The sequence below is a fragment of the Coenobita brevimanus genome, chromosome 13 (assembly GCF_032717465.1).
Source record: "Coenobita brevimanus isolate Jiangsu-jjx chromosome 13, ASM3271746v2, whole genome shotgun sequence".
NCBI classification, from domain to species: domain Eukaryota; kingdom Metazoa; phylum Arthropoda; class Malacostraca; order Decapoda; family Coenobitidae; genus Coenobita; species Coenobita brevimanus.
The window spans coordinates 40,999,124-41,015,650 of NC_136966.1; the positions used below are offsets into that span (position 1 = coordinate 40,999,124).

At 43.9% G+C, this 16,527-nt stretch overlaps 1 protein-coding gene across 1 annotated transcript in view; it reads left to right on the forward strand.

Annotated features, from left to right (window-relative positions):
* The window catches only part of nmdyn-D7 (nucleoside diphosphate kinase homolog 7), a 165,490-nt gene that overhangs the window by 38,219 nt on the left and 110,744 nt on the right, over nt 1-16,527 (forward strand). The window contains exon 4 of the mRNA XM_080285223.1: nt 9,468-9,629. Coding sequence (XP_080141349.1) covers nt 9,468-9,629 — 162 coding nt within the window. The remainder of the gene's footprint in view (nt 1-9,467; nt 9,630-16,527) is intronic.

The window sequence follows — 16,527 nt, forward strand, 5'->3', positions numbered from 1 at the left end:
ATTATATGGATGAGGAGATGATGAAAAAATTGATAGTGGCCATGATTCGCCCCAGGTTGGAATATGCAGCAGTAGTGTGGTCCCCACACAAAAAGAATGATATAAACAAGATAAAGAGAATACAAAGAACAGCAACCAAGATGGTCACCAGTCTGGCAGATCTGTCATACAGAGAGAGGCTGGAAAAGCTGGATTTGCCTTCCTTAGAAGAAAGGAGAAAGAGAGGCGACATGATTGCAGTGTTCAGGACCATAATGGGAGTAGATAAAATTGACAAAGAAGATCTGTTTTTATGGGATAAGAGAGTAACAACAGGACACGGGATGAAACTGAGGAAGCCAAGCTGCTTGAAGGATATCAAGAAATATAGTTTTCCTCATAGATGTATAGACCTGTGGAAGAACCTGGACAAAGAGATCGTCCAGTCTAAAAACTTAAATGAGTTTAAAGCTAAATTTGACTTATTGAGAAACAGGGACGGGACCCCACGGGCATAGCTCATTTCCTGTGTATCACAATTAGGTAAATACATGGCCAAACCACCCCAAAGTGCTTCTCCTGATGCTTCCTATCTCATCCACATCCACACCACAATGCTCCTTCACTTCCTCATTTGTCAGTCTGTCTCTCCATGCGACTCCACATGCTCCTCTCAAATAACTCATTTCCACTGCCCTCACTTTTGACTTGTGTCCCTCCAACAAGGTCCAGGCTTAGAGTTGGTATCACAGTTCTGTCATGGAGTAACTTTTTCACTTCCATGCTCACTTCCCTGTTTCTTATCACTGCTTTCAAAGAACCAGCAACCTTTCTTTCTTGTACCCTTTCAAGCACTTCATCCTCTGTGCTTCCATCCTTGCTCATCACACTACCCAAGTACGTAAACGCACTCACATTTTCCATTTCCTCCTCATCCAACCTCACTGTACATTCACTGACTTCATTTCTCAAGAAGACTGCTGCTACTGCCACTGCTAATAATAATAGTAATAATAATTACAGTAGTAATAGTAATAATGATAATATTAATAATAATAATAGTTTCATTTCATTTTGTGTCATTTTTGAAGGCTGTGACATGCATGCATGCATCGGCCTTAGTCACCTTTAACGGTGGCTTTCCGTGCTGCTCAATCTCTGGCAGCCTTCCTGTTCAGTCCCTTAACCCCTAAAACGCGGATCGTCGCATTTGCGACGGTCGGCCCAAAGGGCAGAACGGCGGGTCGTTGCGTTTGCGATTTGAGTTAATTTTGAATAACTGCGGGCAAGCATGCTCCAGCTGGTATTGTCTATCAGTCCCGCCACCCGTGAGCTACGTTTAGCACACTTGACCTTTGTACTACTGACCTCAGTTGTTGCCAAGTCTCATTTTTTTTTACCCACCGACACACCGATGCGCGGCCCTCCCTCGTCGTGCGATATGGCAACGTGTGGACGGCTGATACGTGTCAATCTGCGCCGTCATCTCGCAAGCACTTTTTGCTACTGGGAAACGCTTGTTTCCCCATTTGTCACACTGTCATTTTTTCGCGCGGTTTGCCCCAGAATAGCGTCAGTCCACGCAAATCTGCCACGGTGACACCATGTCTAACTCGAGCTCTTCCGAGTCTGTGCCTTCTAGCCCTCCGAAAAAGGGTTTTGTGACCTCAACCCCCTTCAAAACCCTACCAGGAACTACTAAGGGGCTAAGTGACTGCAATAGCCTCAGAACTTTTGAAAGCCTCAATGGACTATGGCAGTGACGTCGGTGTGTGGTCGAGCCTGGCTGAGTCTGACACACAATCCAGTGCAGAGTCCGGGCCAGAAGTGATTGTTTCTGTGCCGGAGGAGACTGTGTCAGTGCCCAGCACCTCAGCAGGGAAGGCTCCGGTGAGAAGGGGCCTCGAGTATGAGAAGGGGGAAAAACGGAAAAGGAGTGGTGACCCCAGCTCACCGCCATTGTCCCCTACGCCACGTCATGCCACCGCAAGCCCGCCACGTACTCCCAGCCCTGTTCTCTCGTCCTCCTCCTCTGCTGTCCTGTCTCCTGAGTCGTCGGAGTCTCCTTCACCACCGAGAAAGGGAAGTAAATGAGCATCATTACGTTTGAGAGGTTTTCGTAGGCCTAGTGTTCGTGTTGGTAGAGTTAAGTCCCCTAGTATAAGGCTAACTCGCACTAGGCAACTCAGCAGTCACGCCACCGCGAGTGACCTTGAGCCCAGTGATAATGTCCCTCCCACCACCACCACCACCACCACAACAACAACACGACCTGGGATAGCCTCTGCCTCACCTACTGTTGCCCTGCCTGCCTCACCCGCTCCCACACGACCTGGCTCACCCCCCGCCGCCCCAAGCACCTCCCAGCCTAGGCAGGGAACACTGGATGCCTTCGTGTGGTCAGAGGGATCAGATTTTGTGCCTGAGGATCTGCCCTTTGACGACAGTGAGTGTGGACTTCAGGCTGACTTCCCTGTGGACGAGGATGGTGAATGCCTTGACTACCTGTTGGCCTTCCTTGACGACGAGGTTATGGAGCACATCTGTACCGAGACAAACAGGTACGAGGGGCAATGTGCTCCAGTTCGCGAAGGAGAAGGTGAGGCGGCCACGCCATCCACGTCGCAGATGGCAGCATGGGTGCCTCTTACGATCCGCGAGCTTTTTGTATTTATTGGATTGATGTTGCTAATGCCGCACAACTGGAAACACAAGTTAGAAGAATACTGGACTTCCGACGAGCTGTGCCCAACACCCATTTTCAATAAATACATGAGCCGCGATCGTTTAAGGCAGCTGATGACTTATCTTCACTTCGCGAACAATGATGAGCCTTCCCAAACTGACCCATTATGGAAAGTGAGGGGAATCCTGAACATGATCAAGGATAAGTTTACGAGGTTCTTGCGCCTGTTCAAGAAAGTCGTGATTGACGAGTCTTTGGTATTGTTCAGGGGCCGTCTTCGGTTCGTCCAGTACATTCCAAGCAAACGCCACCACTTTGGAATCAAGTTTTTCGTGCTGTGCGACTGCAAGACGGGGTTCATCCTTGACTTCGTCATTTACATCGCCAGCAATGTCGATTTGGATAAGACTGACCCCCTTGGATTCTCTGGTTCTGTGGTGAAAGTGCTTTTGGAAAAGTACTTTGGCGAGAATCATGTCCTGTATACGGACAGTTACTATACCGCTCCTAAACTCGCCAAGTACCTTTCTGAACACGGCGTCGGCTCCTGTGGCACTGTCAGAAGTAAAAGGGCACATTACCCTGCCTTCCCCGAGGCTGAAAAGTCAAAGCGGGGAAACGTGCACCTGAAGAAATCTGACAAGATGCTTGCGATCAGGTGGCATGATAAGAGAGTCGTGAACATGCTCACCACAGTACACAAGGGTGAAATGCTGGCAACAGGGAAGGTCGACAGAAGGACTGGCGAGCCTGTGATGAAGCCTGATGCTGTCATTGACTATAACGTCAATATGCAGCTGGTGGACAAGTCTGATATGATGATTGGAGTGATTGACTGCCTGAGGAAAAATCGTCGTTAGTACAGGAAGGTGTTCTTGCACTTGATTGATATGTGCATGTTGAATGCCTTCATCCTGTATAAAATCAAGAACAGGAAGCTAGCCAACTACTCTCTCAGACGATTTTCCAAGACTTGTGTCTACCAGCTGCTTCAGCGTTACGGCCAGGTTCTTTCTACAGGTCCCAAACGCCACCCTCACACACCTCCAGACCGCCTACAGTGTATGGCCTACCTTCAGCGACACCGCCTGGAGCCACTGCCAGCCACTGCAAAGAGGGGGAAAGCACTGAGGAGGTGTCATGTGTGCAGCCACACTACCAGGCAGGAAAGAACCTTTAGGCGCACCTCCTTGCAGTGCAAAGAGTGCAAAGTTCCCCTCTGTGCTTACCCATGTTTCTTTGACTACCACAGCCTAAGTAGATTTTGAAAATAAGGGTAAGAATCTTTGAAATAATACTGAGAGTGACAGTGATAATATTGTTTAGTTTTCTTTTACGTGCTGACAGTGACAGCCTGATGAGTGTAAATTAGTGTATGTACTTGTAAAAGCACTGACAGTGACAGTGTTTTTTGGTGTAAATAATTGTACATAGTAATAATATAAGTATTGCGAGTGACAGTCACTCCAGTGTAAGAAGATGAAAGCATATTTTCCTATTCTATGTTCTGACAGTGACAGTTTGTTGTGTAGAAAATATTATTTTTATAACACTGGACAGTGACACTGATGAATAAGGCAAAAAAAAGAACAGATACAGTGAAAGTGAGCGATAGAAATGAAGTGTGAGTGGCCGACAGGAGCGAGAATAAAGTGCCTGCCGTAAGGCTGAATAAACTCGCGCCGCGGTGGTCTTCCTCAGTCCCAATCCACAATACTGGCAGTGACAGTGATTTTTATGGCCGTAATAGTGACAGGCAAACGTTTGCGAAGTCCTATGATGAAAAAAAAATGTAGTATACGTGTTTTTTGCCGAGAAAAGGCAAATGTGACAATATTGACGGGAAGATCGCCACCGCGCTGCATGTCGGCTGTGCGCTTCGTTCATTTTAGCCTTATTTTCAGTGCTTATTTACAAATACGGATTCCAAACAACCTGTACGTTGTTGTATAAAGTGTACTGTGACAGATTGAGGCTGTGGTAGAAAGAAAACCGGGTTTCTGGAGGTGTGAGAGTGAAGACTTTGTTACCCAACTTTGCAAGTCTTCACAAGTCCTTTGGTAGTCAACGAAGGCTCAGCATGTGGCTCAGGAGAAAGCTGAATGTAAGTACTATATGCCATAAAAATTTTAATGCTCTAGGGTTAATCTATGATTTTTGGCAAATATTTTTCCACAGGTACTCAGACCCCGCTACAACCCCGCCACAGCGGGGGGATCGCCCGTACACAGCCGCGTTTTAGGGGTTAACCGTGAGGTCACCCTTAAAATACCTTGTCCCAGGTCTTTTTTTGGTTTACCCCTTGCAGCTCCACCCCTAATATTAATGCACTCACTTTCTGCACCCAGTAATCATCCCCCATCCTCTCCACATGCCCAAACCATCACAATCTACCTCTCGTCATCACAACACCAATGCTCTCCAGTCCCATCCTGCTTCTCAACTCTTCCATCATAAACCTAGCCCTCTTGCTCTGGTCTCATCCTACCTCTCAACTCTTCCATCATAAACCTAGCCGCCCCAGGCCTTGCACTTAGAGACGCACTGCACATCCACCTAATCATTGTCATTTCTGTACCTTTGAGCCTGTGAATATCCTCTTCCTTTACAGCCCAGGGTCTCACTACCATACAGTATTACACTTCTAACACTTGCTGCATGCAAAGATCCCTTAGCAGGTAGGGAGAGCCCTCTCAATGTCAGGAGAGGCAACAGCTCCAAGAACTTCTTCCAACCATTCCTCACCTTAGCCACAGAGCTAGCTCCATCCCCACCTCCAGCACATAACAACTCTCCCAAATTATAATACTCTTCCATACACACACAAGAGACTCACCAGCAAGTTCAATCTTTTCATTCCTGAAAATCTCCACCTGCTCCCCCCAACACACCACACACATAAAATGAGCATCATCTTGCAGTCTACCTCTAATACCACTACATCTCTTATGCACCCACATATCACAAACTATCTATCTATCTATTTATAGCCCGATGCCCTAATCCCACAAAGGGTGGCCGCAGACGAAACGCCTCCAAGTCGCTCTGTCACCCACCATTTGACTACCCTTCCCCCAACTCACCCCCCCCTCCCTCATATACCTCTCAACTCCATCCCTCCACCTCATCCTCGGTCTACCTCTCCCTCTCCCTCCCTCCACCTCACCTACATACACCCTCTTAGTCAGTCTTTCATTCTCCATTCTCTTCGCATGTCCAAACCACCTCAGTGTATTTCTCCTAATCTTCTCAACCACATCCACATCCACCCCACAGCGTTCCTTCACTTCTTCATTCATCAACCTGTCCCTCCACGTCACTCCACATGCTCCTCTCAAGTAACTCATTTCCACTGCTCTCACTCTTGACTTGTTCCCCTCTTGCAAGGTCCATGCCTCGCTTCCATACGTCAGGGTAGGGATCACAATACTATAATGCAGTGACTTCTTAACTTCCATACTCACCTGCCTATTTCTCATCACTGCTTTCAGTGTACCAACAACCTTCCTTCCCTGCTGTACCCTTTCACGCACTTCATTCCCCAAAGTTCCATCCCTACTCATCACACTACCCAAGTACTTGAATGCACTCACATTCTCCATATCCTCACCATCCAACCTCACTGCACACTCTGTGACTTCATTCCTCTCAAACACCATAACTTTACTTTTGTTTACATTAACTTTCAGATTCCTCCTCCTACACACTGTCCCAAATTCATTCACCAAACCTTGCAACTCCCATTCATCTTCACTCAACAGTACTGTATCATCAGCAAACAGCAATACCGGAATCTTCCAAATCTCACCCTCATTCATTAGAACCACCCCCACATCCACTGCCCTACCCTGCACCTCCTTTACAACCCCATCCATGTATATATTAAACAGCCATGGAGACATCACACAACCCTGTTTCAGTCCCACATTGAGATCACAATCTACCTCTCGTCATCACAACACCAATGCTCTCCAGTCCCATCCTGCTTCTCAACTCTTCCATCATAAACCTAGCCCTCCTGCACAAAATTGAATTACTTCCCATGCCTTTGTGGCAAATTACACATGACCTCTCTCCCTCTTGTTTGACAGTACTGCCACCAACCCTAGATATTATCACTTTTGTTTTATCTGCATTTACTCTCAAGTCCTTGTGCCTCATACCATCTCTCCACTTCCTAAATCTTTCCCCTGCCTTCCTTTCATTCTTTGGAGTCAACACCAAATCATCAGCATACATCTCCCATGGGAGTCCTTTTCTAAAGTCATGTGAGAGGACATCAAGTACCATGGTAAACAACAAGAGACTCAAAACTGACCCCTAATGCACACCAACATTAACAGAAAACTCATCATTCAAATCTCCATTCACTCTTACGTGGGTGCGAGCACCCCCATACATGGCCATAACCACCCAAACTAGCCACTTCTGGATCCCAAGCCTTCTCATTTCCCATTTCATCACCTCTCTATGGACTCTGTCAAAGGCCTTCTCCAGATCAACAAGAACAAAGTACAGTTCCATTTTCTTTCCTATTTATTTTTCCTGAAGCTGTCGAGCAACGAATGTGGTATCAGTGGTCCCCCTGCCTGGCATTAAACCAAACTGCATCTCATGAGTTTTCACTCTTTTTCTAATCATACCTTCGAGAACTCTCTCCATTACTTTCATTATCTGATCTAAAAGCATTATAACTCTATAATTTGCACTTTACAGGGCATCACCCTTCCCCTTGTAGACATTTACAGTTACACTCTTCAGCCAATCATCTGGGACAACACACTCATAAATAATCATATCTATCAGGTCAGTGACTCACCTCACTGTTATATCTCCTGAGGCCTTCAATATTTCGGCAGTTAATGCTGACACACCAGCTGCCTTCCCCACCTGCATCCTGCCTATTGTCTCATTCACAATAGCTGCGTTAATCAAAGGCCAAGAGCCAAACACTGGATCTGCTGGCTCCAAGCCTTCCCTGTCCCAGTCAGACTCGTCATTAACAACCAGCTGTAATGTTTTCTCCATGGGTCTGTAATATCCCCACTGTTCACCACTACCCTTCCTTCATCGTTCTTCACACACTGCTCACCTGTAATATCCCAATTCTCCCTCTTCACCTGATTTGCCACCTTAATTATTACAGTATTCCTTTCCACACAGTTTAGGTTATCAAGTAAAAGTCTCTGTGACATAGACTTCGGCCTGTATACCTCTTTTCTAGTCCTATGCTTGGCAGCCAAGTATTCCTCTTTGTTACCACCCATCTTCCATTCCCGGAAAAGCCTTCTTTTCTCCTGAACTGCAGCTTCTATACCCTTGTCCCACCACCAAGTTACTTTGTGTCTTGGTGGGCCATTTGCCTAACTGCATACTGCATCAGTAGCTCTCAAGAGGTTGTTCTTGAGGGCTCTGTAGTGTTCATTAACGCCTCTGTCAACGGCTCCCTGTCCAGCCACCATTCTCCTCATCGCGCTATAGAAAGTATCCCTCACTGCTTTGTTTTCCAGCTTCCATATTTTCCTCCTGGGTGCATAAGTCCTCTTTCTCATCACTCATTCTTTAAGTACTGTACCATGTCACATATCAATAATTTGTGCCGCTGCACACACTCCTTACTTCCTATAACTTTAACATCCCTCACTAACCCCCATCAGCCCTCCTGACCAGGAAGTAATCTGTCTGACTGCTGTTTTCCCCAGACTCATATGTACTCAACCTACTCTGTCTCTTTCTAAAATGTGTGTTGCACACAATCATATTCGTTGCCTCCCCAAACTCAAGTATCCTTTCCCCTTCCTCATTTCTTGTACCATATGCACATCCCCCATTTGCTCCTTCATATCCTTGAGCTGCTTCACCAATGTAACCATTTAAGTCCCCTTCCAAAACCAGTATCTCATCATCCCCCATACTACCTACTACATGTATTAAGTCATCCCCAAATCTGTCCTTCTCTACCTCATCCAAGCCTGCCTGTGGAACGTATGCAGATGTAGTTGCAAACATCATTCCACTGAACAAAATATTCACTACCAATGTCCTATCATTTACTCTCATAACATGCATAACATATTCCACCCATTTCTCCGCAACCAACACAACACACCCCCATATCTGTCTGTCCCCCCTCCCCCCTGCCAAAACAGCTTGTAATAGCAATCCTTCCCAGCAGTCTTTCTGGCTGATCCACCCCTGTACCAGACTTCCTACAAACATCCCACATCCACCCAAAAGTTGCAGAGATGTTTCTCAAGCCGAGTCACATATATGTCATCTCTGTTAGTCATCAATAAATCTACTCACACACTTTTCAGTGACATCCATACTTGACTTTGGATCATCCAGTTTATTTTCTTGGATGTACACAGCACTGTACCCTAACATCAAACTTTTGTTTCTTGAACATGTTGACAATTTCCATTCTTCCTCTTGCATCATTGATTTCTAATATTTCACATTATACACAGTCATGTTGTTGTTGTTTCTGCTGCTGCTGCACCAGATAAAGTCCTGTATGTCATCCCAATGATGTATTTTTTCTTTGTTATTGCAACCATCAGATGAATTTTTTAAAGACTTTGAACTTAAGGAGTTAGCTTTAGCCTTCATAATCCCCGTCATTACAGTACATATGCTAGAGCTTTGTTCCAAGTTGAGTGAAACTGTGAGATGTTACCAAGACTACATATAAGAGAACATCATTAGGTTGAAGGGGGTTTAAGTGCCTGTTAACTTATTGTAGTTCAAAAATATGCCCCACAGCTATACCTTGCTTGTTTATGTGATATTTTTTCCTCAGGACATTTGCGATGATAAAGCCTGATGCTGTACCTCGACTGGGTGAGATCCTTGACTTCATACAGAGCCGGGAGTTTGAGATCACCCAGATGAAGATGGTTAGGTTGAACCGAAAACAAGCAGCTACATTCTACAAGGAACACGAGGGACGACCCTTCTTTGAGTGAGTTAGCACTTACTTTCTAGGCTTTCAGTGATAGTGTGATATGTTTAGTTATTTGTCATATGACATCATCATCATCATCATCATCATCATCATCATCATCTGGACCTCATTCCCTTCCTAGGACAATAATGGCTCCCAAATGCTTTTATTCTGTTTCCCTTTCATTACCCCCCCCCCACCCCATCTATTTAGATAACACCTTTTTCCCCAAGATTTAATATGTTAACATCTATGGTCCCCATCTACATCTTCAGTTGAGGAAGCAAACAAAACAACTTTGCTGAAAAGTGCATGTGGGATATGAGATAACAGCTTGAGTGTTCAAATGAAGAGAGAAACCTGTACTGTACACAGGAATAGTACATCTGTTGATTGTTCAAAAATGGAAATAAAGTGCATACACATAAAAGAGCACTCATAAAGAAAATTGAAAATTTAATGGTCGCTAAAAGTGTATTTTTGCATTCAAGTGGGATATCAGTGGTTGGGACAGGAAGGGTAAAAAAGAGATAATTTTCTTTGCAGAACAGACTATGCTTTATCAGTCTGATAGTTAACAGGTTTGGACAAAAGAAAAAAAAATGCAGGGAAAGACAGGCAAGACTAAAGGAAACACCCAGAGAGCCAGTTTGTTGAGACTAGGGTAGTGTCTCATTCTTATGCCAGACACCATCAATCTTTTCTTTACAAAGTGTTTTTGGCAATTGAGTCACTTGTGAGTTTGAAGACTTCATCATGCTTTGCTTCTAGCTATACATTGCATAGGTTAGTTGTCAGAGAAAAGATCCTTTTAAAATCTTGCCTCAGGAAAATTATTATAAAATTCTATCACCGGTGACTCCAGATACTTAAGATTACCGCATGGCCCCTCTGAAAATGCAGCTTGTTCCTTCAGTTGGGAAACCTCTGATTAAGATTAATGCCTTCAGTCCAATGACATTTTTTTTTGTTTTTTTTTCAATCAGTCCACCATCTGACAATGTTATTCAACCATAGGAGGATCTTTGTTAGTGACAGGGATGATCAGGGCTCTGTTGAGCTCCTCCCTTTTGAAAGGTCTTTCCTAACTTGAATAAAATTGCCTCGAGGACAAAAATAATATTTAAAATTATGTCAGCAGATTGAGGCCAGGTAAGAATGTTTATGTATGAGACGTTTGGCGGTTGGTGTCCATCTGCCCTTGGAAGTACTGCCATAAGAATGATGGTGGGGCATAAGTTTGATAGGTAGGCAGAAATGCATTGACAAGGAACTCTGCCAGAAGTACACTCAATGGCAACAATCAGTATTCCCCCTGGAAGCCGAAGCCACTTTCCGTTCATTGAGGGCAGGTAATTGAATGAACCAGGTGAACATGATTGTTTCAGAATTACCCAGCTACAGTTTCCTCTCATCACCAATGGATGGCCCTGCCGAACTGGCCAAATTATGGTGCACTGGGGTTGGTCATACTGCACCATAATTGCTCTCCCACTGTGTGTGAATCTTAAGTCACAAGCAGTCCCATAAGTGTACCATAATTGCTCTCCAACTGTGTGAGAATTTTAAATCTTGTGCAGTCCTGTAGGTGTACCGTAATTACATCCTCACTGTTTGTGAATTTTAAATCACATGTAGTCCTGTACATGTACCATAATTGTTTCTCCACTTTGTGTGAATTTTAAGTCACATGCAGTCCTGAAGGTATATTAGAATATAAGTTGTTTGCAGAGATTTTTTTATGAAGGTAAATCGTTCTGCTGATGTGCTGTCTTTTAGCACTGGTACTCTGAAAGCATAATTAGTCATATGCAAGATCAAGCTGAGAGGAGTTAGGTGGACCAAGAGAGAGAGGAGCAGTCAGGGAGAGAGACTGAAAGTCGAGAAGCAGAGGATCAAAGAAATGGCAGATGAATATAGGGCCATTGTAGGGGAGGAGTTAGAATCAGGGAATTGGAATGAAATGAATCTGGACAGCCTGTGGAATACATATAGGGATTGCTTGGTTAGGAATGCAAAAGCAGTGTGTGGTGCGGCAAGAGTAAAAACAAAGAAGAAAGGTACGGCATGGTGGGATGAAGAAGTTAAGTGAGCAGTGGAGGAAAAGAGGAAGTGGCCTTAGTGGATACAGGACAGGGGTTCATTTGAAATATGAAATGATTATATTGAGAGCAAGAAGCATGTAAAGTGACTAGTGAAGAGCAAAAAGAAGGAGGTAAATGGTGATCTAGGAAGAAAAATGAATACAAATTACTCTGAAAATAGGAAGTTATTCTTGAAAGAGGTGTGGAAATGCAGAAGTGACAGTGGAAGAAATTGTGAAAATGTGATGGACTTAAGTGGTAGATTATTAACCCATGGTGAAGAAGTAAGGATCAGATGGAAAGAATATTTTGAAAGGGTGATGAATGGGAATGGAGAGGGCCAAGCGACTGTTAACATGATTGGTTTTGAGGGTGTACAGAGAAGAAATGCAGTAGCCAGGATGCATGACATTCGTGGAGGCGAGGAACGCTGTGAAGTGGCTGAAAAATGGAAAAGCAGCTGGGGTTGATGAGGTGTATGCAGAAATGATTAAGTGTAGTTGGGAGAGTGGAATGAAGTGCTCGTTGGAGATATGTAAGAAGGCATGGATGTCTACTGTGTCAGTAGAATGGAAAAAGGCAGTGATTGTTCCTCTTTACAAAAATTAAGTGGGTGAAGTGAGTGCAAGAATTATCGTGGCACAAGTCTATTGAGTGTTGTAGGGAAGGTATATGGAAGAATTATTATAGAGAAAGTAAGAGTGATATTAGAAGTCCTAGTGAGTGACAAACAGCGTAGCTTTAGGAGTGGCAGAGGATGTGTGGATCAAATATTTGCAGTGAGACAGATAGTGGAGAAGGTGTGTGAGAAGGACAATAATGGTTATGGCATGTATAGATCTGGAAAAAGCATACAACAAAGTAGACAGAGAAGGATTGTGGAAGGTTTTGTGCATGTATGGTGTAGATGGTGAGCTACTAGGGGCCATTAAGAGTTTTTGTGATGGTAGTGAGGCATGTGTAAGGGTAAATGGGCATCTGAGCAAATGTTTCATGATCAGTGTGGGTGTACTGCAAGGTTGCATGATGTCCCCGTGGTTGTTCAGTATATATATGGATGGGGTGATGAGAGAAGTAAAAACATGAGTATTGGAGAGAAGGATGGCATTGGTAATGAATGGTGGTGGATGGAAAATCTCAAATTTATTGTATGCTGATGATACAGTGCTATTGGTAAATACTGGAAAAGAGCTTGGTAGACTAGTGCAGAATTTTGCAGAAGTCTGTGCACGTCATGCCTCGAGAGTAAATTTAGAAAAGAGTAAAGTGACAGTTATTGAGAAAGAAGGTGACTCCCAGTGCAAGGTTACAGTGAATGGAGAGAGACTGGAATTGGTGAGAGAGTTCAGATGCCTGGTACAGTGATAGAAAGGTTGAGGAAAATGTGCAAAAGAAGTGGAAAGTAGAGTGACATAAGGAAGGAAAGTAGCTGGTGCTATGAAGGCCTTGGTAAGAAACAGAGGCTTGAGTGTTGCAGCTGTGCGAGGCTTACATGAAGGAGTGTTAGTGCCAACTTTAACATATGGGTGTGAGACTATGGTGTGGCATGAAAATGAAAAGTCAAGAGTAAGAGCAGTGGAGATGGGACTGCTGAGGAATGTATGTGGAGTACAGAGTTGATAGGATATGGAATAATGTGATACATGAAAGATGAGTGAGGAAGTCTGTGGACACCAGAACTGAAGAGAGTGTACTGAGATGGTTTGGTCATGTGGAGAGAATGGATGACAATAGAGTGGTGAAAAAGTTATATCTGAGCAAATTTGAAGGAGGGAGGAGGTGAGGTAGGCCAAGAAGAAGGTGGAGGGATATGGTGGATGAGTGTTTGAGGAAAAGAGGTATGGAAGTTGGTGAGGCAATGGGACTGACAAGAAACTGAGCTGGATGAATGAATTTTGTGTGGAGAAGCGCATAACCAGGGATTTGGCACCTCTTTTTATCATTACATTGTTCAGATTAGCTCAATCAGGTAGGTATATGTGAAGCTACAGAATGTGGTGAAATTTTTTTGGCCTGCCTGATGGAACCAGAATTTTGAGGGTTTGAATGATGAGTGAATGGAAGCATTGTCCATTGTTGTGGGCAAACATTGGCTGTCTGGACGTTGCTACTCCTCACCCTGCCCTTGGGTGAGAAAGGAGGTCCAGATGATGATGATGATCACAATAAAGTCAAAATACATGTGGCATTTAATAAATCATGCAAGATTCAGATTGAAGTAACTGCACATATTATGATAAAACTTTGCCTTTTAGATGCAGTTTTGTTATCTGAGTTACTGTAAATTTGATGATATAAGTTGGAATAAAAAGAGATCTGTGATAAAGATTTGGACAAGCTTATGCGTATGTGTTTGTACTAACCTATTTATGCTTTAACAGAACAGTACTGTTTTGAGTTAAGATTGTAATGTCTTGTCTCCCTTCCTTTGTTTGTCTTACATCTTTTTAAGCTCATGAATGTGTTGGCACACACAACCTCGTCTGACAGACAGTTCCATGCATCAATAGATCTTACTGGAAAGCTGTGCATCTTCAGACTCATTATTTCCTCATGTCATCTTAGAGTAATAGGAAAAGTATATGGTAGGATACTTATTGACGGAGTTAGGGAAATAACAGAGGAGTTAGTTGGAGAAGAACAGGGAGGCTTTAGTAAGGGAAGAGGTTGTGTGGATAAGATATTCACTCTTAGATCCTTAGTGGAAAAGTTTCTAGTGAAGGGAAAGAAGTTGTATGCAGCCTTCATGGATTTGGAGGAAGCATATGACAGGGTGGATAGACAAGGATTGTGGAAAGTATTAAGAATATATGGAGTAAATGGGAAGTTGTTGAATGCTGTGAAGATTATGTATGAGGGTGCTAAGGCTGCAGTGTGTGTGGATAGTGAACTGAGTGAGTTTTTCTATTTGATGGTTGGGTTGAAACAGGGATGTCCCATGTCTCCATGGTTGTTCATTCTGCATATGAATGGGGTTATAAAAGAGATACAAGTGGATGTTGGAGTGGCCCTAATGAGAGAAGGCAGTGTTTGGAAACTCCCTGTACTGTTGTTTGCAGAGGATACTGTGTTGTTAAGTGAAGATGAAGAGGAGCTGCAAGGCTTGATGGATGAGTTTGGAGAGTGTGTACGAAACAGAATCTAAAGGTGAATGTAGGGAAGAGTAAAGTGATGGTCTTTGAGAGAGGTGAAATCAGTAAATGTACAGTAAGGTTGGATGATGAGGAAATGGAAAATGTGAGTACGTTTAAGTACTTGGGTAGTGTGATGAGTAAGGATGGAAGTTTAGAGGATGAAGTGCTTGAAAGGGTACAACAAGGAAGAAAGGTTGCTGGTTCCTTGAAGGAGGTGATAAGAAACAGGGAAGTGAGCATGGAAGAGAAAAAGTTATTACATGACAGTATTGTGATACCAACTCAAACGTATGGACGTGAAGCTTGGACGTCGTTGGAGGGACACAAGTCAAGAGTGGGAGCAGTGGAAATGAGTTATTTGAGAGGAGCCTCTGGAGTCACATGGAGAGGCAGATTGACAAATGAGGATGTGAAGGAGCGTTGCAGTGTGAATGTGGCTGTGATAGGAAGTGTTAGGAGAAACACATTGAGGTGGTTTGGCCATGTGGAGAGGATGGAGAGTGAGAGACTGATGAGGAGAGTGTATGTGAGTGAGGTGGAGGGGGAGAGAGGGAGGGGGAGGCCAAGGATGAGATGGAGGGATGGAGTGGAGAGGTATATGAGAGAGGGGCGTGTGAATTGGGAGCAGGGCAGTGAAATGGCGGGGGACATGGTGATGTGGAGGCGATTTGTCTGTGGCCACCCTGTATGGGATTAAGGCATCTTTCGATAGTTAAATAGATAGATCATCTGAAATGTACTATTATGACCTCTTGATCTTCTAGTCACTGCTATTACATAGTTTTCCTAGTCAGTGACTTCCATATTATAGTGAATTCATCTGAATTTTGTAATTGAAGCCTACCCAAGTTTCCTTAATTACAGGTGATTGGCTGTCATCATCATTTGGGTAATAGAAAACTCATCATGTTTCCATTTCTGTCTTTATAGTCTGTAGCTGTATTTGCTATTAGCAGGTGAGTGTTAATCACGAATGATGACCCAGTCTGGGAAAGTAGTAGGCGGCATGTGATACACAGTAGTATAACAGGTATTGGAAAGAGTCTGGTGGTTTCATGGGTATTTAAGGCACTCCAGTTGGATTGAGCTGGTGCATGTTTATATCCAAGGGGTGTTTGGGGTTTATTGCCCACATCATGCCACTCAGGAATGAGTGAGGCTGGTCACTCTCATCTTACATGTCAGGACCAACTTGCCTAGCCCTGGGCTCCTACACTCTTCATGGGGCAACATAGGATTGGATGATGGTGGTGGATGATGGAAAGAACCATAGGCAATTTTAAATTCGACACTGATGATCGTGCTTATCTACAGATTTCCCGGTTTGTGACGTCATGTTGATGGAGGTGTGAGTTTCCATACTGTTTCTCTAACATCCAGTCATTGCAGCCACAAAATTTATAATGCCAGTAATGTTATGTAAGTCATATAGTTAGATACGGGATGAAAATCCTCATTTTTCTCTAATGTCATCGGTGGTCTTGAGTACTGTTGTCATCATTCTCTCCTTCCCTCCCTTCCTTCGTGTGTGTGATTGATATGAAGGTTAAAAGGTAATGTTGTATATGAAAAAAGGAAGTAAGAGGGAGCAAGGAAGTTAACAGAGAAGAAAAAGTAATAAAGGAAATGGGGAAGGTAGATGAGGTATGGAGCCTCAAGACAATGTGCAGTAATGTGGGTGGGTTGGTAGCCAAGAAA